Genomic DNA, 8,784 nt, shown 5'->3' on the forward strand with positions numbered 1-8,784 from the left:
GTTTATATTAATTCCACTTATTGTTTAAATTCCTTTCTAGAGTTTATGTTTGCACATTTTGTGTTTCATGCTTCATTTTTTAGTTTTTTTATTTCTTTTTTGGCTGTGTATCTATATCTATTATATTGTATGCGATCATCTGCATCGTTTGTGTCTAGCCATTTAAGGTATAATTTCTTTTTATCTGTCCACCAGTCATTTCTTGGTGTAGCATTCCTTTTCATACCTAATGCTTCTGTGTTAGTCTTTTGTCTTTTAGTTCCTCGTAGGTTTCTTCTGCCATGCCAGTAATTTCTCGCTCCAGCTTCTGTACTAATCGTAGTTTGTAGAGGAAGCTCGTGGAGTCGGTTATCAAGCTCTCATATTGTAAACAGAGCTGTAAGAGCTATTTCCATCATTATTGTAAACATAACACTACAGTAAGATCCCATAAAAACAGTTACTATAAAAATTGTAATGTCAAAAAGTTCTGTCTTTCAAATATTTGGATTCCAGTGATGCATAAAAATCCTATCATTGCTTGTGTTACATCCTAATATGTCAGAGAGCAATGAAAAGGAATTTTACACTTTGTAAAGGATTCCTGATATTTGGCAAACATTGTTTTACACCTGGTAGATGAATTATTATCTCAGGTCTCATTTTTTACTCTCTGCCATCCATTTAACAAATTCAATATCATAATCTATCATCGTATTCTTCTTGCTCGATTTCTTAATCTTCAGATTTCGTGGTGACATAATCGCCCTCCACTTCTGTCTCATATTTGTTATCCTCATCATTTATTTAGTGGTTATTTCATAAGACACATTTTTCTGATTTTCAAGTTCTTCACTTATTCAATTGTACTGTCAAATTCTGTGTTGTTTTTCTTTCTCTCCTCATTTGATTTTCGTATTGAATATTAACTTCAATTTTGTGTCTGCTATTTGTCGTTTCTTAGACATCATTGTTAATAAGGGTTTATTGTGATAAAATCATTTGATATATGTGAAAGAAGCATTGTAGTAAACTTAGACTTGCTCTAAATTATTGTCGCTCATTCTAAAATATTAGACCGTCGAAAAATGTGAATTCTTCATCTTAAAAATGGACATTTTCAACAATAAATTATCTATTAATATTTAACCATCAATATAATTTTAAAATTTAATTGAGATAAATTATTAAAAATAATTACCGGAATCACATGTAATGCAATATAAAATATGTTACACACAATATAGCCCCTAGTTTATACCATATTTACATCAATTTCGCTTGACAACGAAATTATTGATTCGTAAACTAAAATTATGTATGCAAACTCGTGGGAACAGTAACACTAGACTCCGATCAATTGATGTGACGTTTTTTAAATAACTGTTTAATAACTTTTTCTAAGTAATTACAAAATTATATAATTAATAACTTATTTAGTCCATTTTCCTTTGAATTAATTTATTTTTAATTCCCCCGAAATAAATTCAACGTAATTGAGAGATTATCATTTTCACTAATAAACTTGTTATTGATCAGGCGATGTCCAACAAGCTGTTTTAATTTCCCTTGTGGTGGTGTACATCCAGACTTTTCATTACCTATCAACACGGTAGTAATTACCACATTAATTACAAAGAATAAATAAATTCGATTTACTCGGATATTTATTGATTTTTAACACCATACCTTTATAATATATTCTTTTTTAAAAGAAACCCCTTTCACGTTGTATCCATGGCAATACCCCAACTAACAAGTCAATCTGATTCATAGTTTTGTCAATTTAGTTTCAATACAGTGTTTGAGTTCTTGTAGTAAACACAAGAAACGAAAATGTTTGGTGGTGCTTTAGAAAAACCGAAGCTTCCGGAGAAAAGGCCGAAAAAAAGAGCGGACTTTCAAGACATTCTTATGCCAGGAGTTGAACCAGGGACTTTTGGACACGTAAAAATGATTTATAAATTATTAAAACTAATTTTATTAAGTTATCTTTAAGGTTGCTCGACCTCCCGATTCAAATTATTCAACGCGAATACGACAATATCACCAACGCAACGATTCTCTTTACAATTCGGGCATTGAGAAAGAAGCCAAAAAAGTAGCCAAAGAAAATTATTTAGTAACATGGGAAACCCACACTGGTTCTTCAAGATTTAAAAGAAACTTAAATTTACGACTTCAAGAAAAAATGAATGCATACGATGACGAAATCGAAAGAAAACGGGAGCGAATGAGGAAATTAATGGCTGAAGACGAACGCGATTTTTATTACGAAACCATTGATAACTTACAAAAAGGAAAAACACTTAAGTTGAACGAAATAAAAGAGAAAATTGCACGGTTACGAAGCGAAAGAGAAACGGAACGATTAAAATTGGTTGAGCAAAAGAGACTTCAACAATACGCGTACGAAATAATTTTTATTTTTAACACTAGAACATAAAATCTAATTTTTAGAGATCGCTGTGAAGAATTACGCCCAATAATGGCCGAAAAACGTCTTAAAGAATCAAAAATAATTCAATTACAACAAATGCGTGAAAATGAAGCCAGAAGACAAGCTGATAAGGAACTCGATGGGATGTGGTATCAAATGATGCAAAAGGAATTATTTTGTAGGGTAATAACCTTCAAACCTCATATACACACAAATTAACAAATAATAATTTTTAGATGCAACGAGAAGAACAAGAAGAAATCGATCTCCACTTAAAACAAGTCCAACAACGAGAAGATCTCGAAAAACAAATTAAAGGAAATATACAAGCTCGAGAAGAAGCGAAGCGATTGAAAGAAGAAGATCGAATTGAATTAGAACGAATGATTGCGGAATTAAAAGAACAAGAATTACAAAGTATTTATTTCTTATAATTACCATTTTTTATTAATAATTTAATTTTAAGAGTCTAATGATGCGCGTAAAAAGAGCAAAGAAAACGCGGAAGAACTTCGAAAACAAATTGAATTCCAACGGCAACTTCTTGCCGAAAGAGCCAAAGCGGAAGAGGAATTAGAAATGGCTTACACGAAATTAGCTCAGGAACAATACGAGAAGGAAAGATCGGGAATCAAAAATACAAAATCCGTTGCAAATAGAGAACTCAAAATGTACAGCGAATATTTGAAACAACTTAAAGTTAATGACAAAATCGAAGAAGAAAGATTAGGTCAACTTTTGAAAGAATTTAGTTTGGCAGCACAGAAGAAAGAGGATGATGCGAGATGTAAAGTTATACAAGCGAAACAAAAATTATTAGAGGTAAATTTATTCTTTGGTAATTTCGTTGTTGTAGTATTTTAATTTTAGGATACCATAAAAGGAATCGCGGAACAAAGAGCATATAAACTTAAGAAGGCGCAGGAAGAACTTAAAGAACAAGAGGCGGCTAATGAACTCATGAAACTTTGCATTGACACTAATAATAAGCTTATAGAGGAGTATAAAAGGAATCAGTTTTGCGTTAAACAAAAATATAAGGAAGATTTGGAGAAGCAAATTAATTATAATAAATTATTGAAGGTAGGCAACCATAAACTCATTTTTAGATTATTGAATCGTGTTGGTTGCATAATGTTTAGGCAAATCTTTTTTCAACAAATTGTTTATTATGTTTACGTAAAAATTATGAGTTTAAAAATCGTATCTTAAGTCAGCGTTTCTCAACGTGTGGTTTCACACTCCCAAGGGTACGGAAAATGAGCTCAGGGAGATGTAATGGTGCACTAGAGTTTCTACTAAATGATAATGTAATTAAAGACAATTTATTAATATTCCGCACACTAAGAAGTCTGGACCATATGGATCTCTGCGTATTCAATATACACCTTAGCACCTTATTCTTGAAACGTTGGATCACCTAGATGTTGGACTCTCCAGCGCATCCCCATAGCTGGATTCCATAGCTTCACAGTGGTTGTTGGAGATTGGTAGCTCAAAGTTGTGACCAAATTCTGAGCAGATTGCAGCCTCTCCCACTATCATGGGACCCACAATGTTGTTGGAACATCTCAAATGTAAATCAGATCAACAAGATCAATTTCTCAAACAACTTTGACATATTTGGCAATACTGAAATGGTTCGATATAATTCCATAACGCTTAGGTTCTTGCCGGCGTTTGGAATCATTATGACTTCGGCCGTTTTCTAAGCGTCTACCTAGTTTAGCCATACCCAAATAATGGCCACAATAGTTAGTTAGACCAGAGTCGTTCTTTCGAATCTTTTTAGAATTTCGCCCATTACTAGGTCAAATCCCAGTGCTTTTTTCACATTATCCTTGTTTTTAATGCCTTCAGCAACTTCCTTAGGAGTAACCAGAGGGATTCCATCAAAGCAGTCACCGGAGTTGAGACACGGCAATTCATCAACACCTTCATTAGGATGGATTCTCGTTTCAAGGTGGTCTGCAAAAGTATTTGATTTATTCAAATTGTTACAAGCTCAATCGGCTTTTCTGTTAGTGATCACCTAAGGTATTTAGTATCGTTCCAAAGTGAATGTTTAGTGCTACTATCTGTAGTAGTTCTGTGACGAACTTGCTGATTGATGCTTGTCTGATATTTTTTATTTTCATGTATAGCGGTTGGGTGGTTCTGTGCAGCAGAGCTTTATCTTGAAGGCTTCTCGATTGATGCCATCTTAACCTAAGTTTACGCTTTTCAGCTATTAGCTCTCTAATTTCTTTTGGGAAATATAGGCCTTTCAGTCTACGCATAATAATGGGTGTATTATTCCATGCAGCCTTCTAGATGGCACTCATTTTCCAATAGGTAATTGAAATAATCCCAATTTGTATGTTTGTCGATCAGAGCTGGGTTTTGATCTTCCATAATTATTTTATCGCTAATCATATCGCTACCAATCTTCAATTTGAATATAATTGTATTTAACATATCTAGGGGCAGCTTTGTATAATTCAAGTCCCTTAGTGGTAACGACCCTGGACCTCAATAGGTATGCTTAGCGTTGAGTCTCCTCCAACAATGACGCGATTGCGTAATTTTTATAGAATGTAATGTACTCATCTTTGTAGATGTTGTATCTAGGTAAATTGCACATACTTTGAGTTTTTGTGTAGCTGTCTCTATTGTCAAAATTGTAACTTGGATGTCAGAGATCACATAATTTCCTTCTACAAAATATTAGTTTTAATAATCATTGCACTGCCTCCGCGAGCTATGTTGGCCGGGTGAACTGCGTGGTAGGTTGAATAATTTTTAGATTTGACAAAAGTAAGATGAATTTCTGATACAATACACACTTCAACATTTTTCAAGCACAGGATTTCTTGCTGTTTATGTTGCAGCAGTACATTTGGATTTCATTCCATTAATCCATTTTTTCTTGCCAAAAACTTTGATTCTGCCCTCAATTTCGTTGAGCCGCAGGTCTTATAACATTTGCACTATTTGTACTAGCATGTTATTAATACCCACAGTCTATTTAGTTTCAGATAAATTATTGGCTGTAGCTTGACTGTCTGTTTTTCAGGGTTGTTAGACTCATTCTGAGTAACAAGTCTTGCTATTTTATTTGTTTTAACTTGTCATTTAGATTTATTTTTATCATCTCTTATGTTTTGGAGTTGCTTAATCATCGCCCAACCCTTCTAATGTGCAGGATATTTTTCTTAGTGACAACATATTGACTGAACAATTTGCAGCTTATTGTAGCTAGCTGTTAGGTGAGACTTAATACATTTAGGTGTGTCTTGTTACAATAATTTCTTGACAAATTTTACATTTCTGTATTATCTTATTGCATTTAAATTCTTTTACAGTCACTGTAAAGCTGCATTACAGTCTGTTATAACGTTATATATTTTCATTATGTCTTCATTTTTTTGAGAATGAAACAATGTGTTTAATGATTCTTTAATTCTCCATTTCAGTTTAAGCATAGCGTTCTGGGCTGGGTTGCTACAAAGATTGGTTTGGTATCAAACCATTTTACAACAACCTCTTCTTTATCATCATATACAATACAGTGTGTCACAAAAGTCTGGTAGCACAGTGTTTCTGTTGATGAAAACATAAAAGGCATAAAATTTATTCAAACATTTATATAAACACCAATGTACAATCAAAGGTCGAAATGTCTACTCTTCGTCTTCACACAGGTTTGGAGACGCTTCGAGATCACAACCATCCTTACGGAGATGTACTTGACGTCGAGATCGTCTCATGCCTTCTGAATGCCGCGCTTGAGACTGTCGGGTTTTTGTGGGGAATAGTACAGTCGTGTGCACAGGCCTTGCTCTCAAGGACTAACCACATGGAAAAGTCGAAGGAGTTCAAATCTGGCGAGTAGAGGAGCACTCCTTGGAGGTAATCATGGCTGAAGAATTGGTTCGAGGCCACTGTTGAACTGAATTACCTTTGTGTGTGAGCACTGAGTGCTGTTGAAATGTACAGGGGTATCCGTTGAAGTAACACTGGCTCCAAGGAAGCACTTCCTTCATCAGAACCTCATCAAGGTAGTTCTGGGAGTTGATCTTGACCCCGTGATCCATATAAATCAGCGGTATTTTCCCGATCGAAGTCACTTTGGCCCAAACCATGACTTGAGCGGCATCACCCTTTCGGGAAATTCTGTCATTTTGGCGATGGAATGTTTGCTCAATCGGGAATAATGTAAGAATGTCTTTAATCTTCTCCGGTGAGAAGCATTTCAGAAGTTCGCTGCATCTCTGAAGACGAGTGGCCTTAGTCTATTCCGTCAAAGTGTGAGTCTTTCGCATCTTGATGTTACGACGCTCCAAACGATGTTTAACTTCTTTGAACGATCCTTGCACAGATTCACGGCTGATATTCAGCTCCTTAGCCATTTTTCTGACACTCTTCTCGGAATTCTGGCGTACTAACGCCAGAATGTCTCGGACACGCTACATCATGGTGGGAGTCACGACAGTCTTTGGTGATCCACTTCTGGGACGATCCTCGATGCTGCCGGTCTCCTGATAACGATGGATTGTACATTGAAGGCTTCTACAGGAAACTCCGGTGATTTATCCGATCTCCTTCTGAGTCACTCCAGCCTGACTCAGCTTCAAAATCGTGGCTTGGTCTACGTCGCACGTCGAACACCATTACCTGAAAACGCACAAGCAATCCATTGGATTTTAGATGAGTCTTTAGCAACAATAAGACGAACATGCGAGCAAAATTTCACATTTATATAGCAAAAAGGAACAAAGTTACAACATCGCAAAATTAGTTTTTAAATAATCTGTTTTGGCTTTCACTGATTTACCATTCTTATAGTTCTTAAAATGGCAGTCCTCTTGCGACGGTCCAACAATCCATGTAAATTGAAGTAACTGGTAGGGTATCCTGCAACTTCAGTACCATTCGTCCACCTATATTTCACTTTTCAAGTGTCAGATACAAACCCAATTCCACCGAAAACCATTTCTTTTGGCTTAATTTCACCAGTTGCTTTTTGTACACATCGTCAACAGTCCAACAATCGTGCTACATCCAAAATATATTGAATTTCTGCAGCAATCGTGTTAACAAATTTTTCTGTTCGCGCAAAGAACGCGACATTTGTACATAAAGGCATGTTTACAAAAAATTAAGCATTCAAATACCGCTTAAAATGTTGTATTGGCTTTTTGACATTAACCCTCTGGTTGTCTTCTGAGATGTTCACTACACTTGGTGTTGATGCAACATATCCGGGTCTAAAATGAGTTAAATGTTTCCAATTTATTGGCCTACCTGCAGAAATATTCATCGAACTAGATAGACGTCGAAGTGATTCATCATCACAGGAATCTCAGTTACTATTTAGTTCATGCAAACTTTGCTGTTCCTCAATATTCTCCATATCCTTGTCCTATATGTCATCTTCATTCACATCAGAATTCTCTTCTTCATATAATAATTTTTTTTTTCTTATTGAAACGTTATTTTTTTATAGGAACGTGAAAACGCAGAACTTGAAAGAATGTTGGAACTCGGAAGAAAAGAAGAGGAAGATTACAAACAGAAAGTTAAGGATATAATTGAACAATCGTTTAACGATGCCGGTTTCAAACATCCATTTAGGGCCGTTTTAGAACAATACGATTGCAGATGTCCTGAAACGCCAGTGGTTCGTCCAAAATATTAACAATACAAAAACTAACCATATACAATTTATTTATTCAAAAAAATAATGAAAATTATACATTAATAAAAATTTTTTTGAACCTTTTCTAAATATACCAATGGCATTCGAAGAACTTGCAATATCTCGGTTGTGTTATGCAACTGAGGACCTAAATAAACACATCATTTGTGGTGTGTGCATAAAAAAACTGAATTTTAAATTGATGCAATCCAAAACATTTTAGTATGTCGGTAGAACTGGTTTGCCATTAAAGTAAGTACATTTACGTAATGCAACGACGCAGAAGACGAGTGCTTACATTTTCTGTGTGTCCTCAATAGAATACACACACTTTCAAAATATATTACCACATAAATCTATGTTGTAGACAACAAGTCCTTATTCGAAGGGATATAAATCAAGATTAAATTTACCTTGCTAAAAGATTTGATTTTTTTAAGCACGTTTTTAATTAAAAATAAATAAAAATATTTCCTTCAAAACAATTAGTTCTATTTTATTTCCTTAATTCACCTTTAAACGTGTTGATTAACGCCATAAATCATAAGATACCTTCACCTAAACTTTTAAAGTCTGTGGTGAAAGTTCATAGTTGCTCTATCTCTATATACTTACAAATAACCAGGTAATTGCAATTTTTTAAACGAGTCTTACGTAAGACTTTACGTCTTAATAGTAATAAAAA

The 8,784-nt window shown here is 34.6% G+C and overlaps 1 protein-coding gene across 1 annotated transcript; it reads left to right on the forward strand.

Moving 5' to 3' along the window:
* The first annotated feature begins 1,707 nt into the window (after nt 1-1,707).
* Nucleotides 1,708-8,183, forward strand: LOC111424079 (cilia- and flagella-associated protein 53-like). The gene is made up of 7 exons (XM_023057495.2): nt 1,708-1,926; nt 1,979-2,388; nt 2,440-2,602; nt 2,656-2,836; nt 2,886-3,241; nt 3,290-3,502; nt 7,908-8,183. Exons 1-7 carry the CDS (start codon nt 1,816-1,818, stop codon nt 8,097-8,099), a joined length of 1,626 nt encoding a protein of 541 aa, XP_022913263.1. The 5' UTR covers nt 1,708-1,815; the 3' UTR covers nt 8,100-8,183.
* Nucleotides 8,184-8,784: the final 601 nt, after the last annotated feature.

Source organism: Onthophagus taurus, chromosome 7, assembly GCF_036711975.1.
Source record: "Onthophagus taurus isolate NC chromosome 7, IU_Otau_3.0, whole genome shotgun sequence".
NCBI classification, from domain to species: Eukaryota; Metazoa; Arthropoda; class Insecta; order Coleoptera; family Scarabaeidae; genus Onthophagus; species Onthophagus taurus.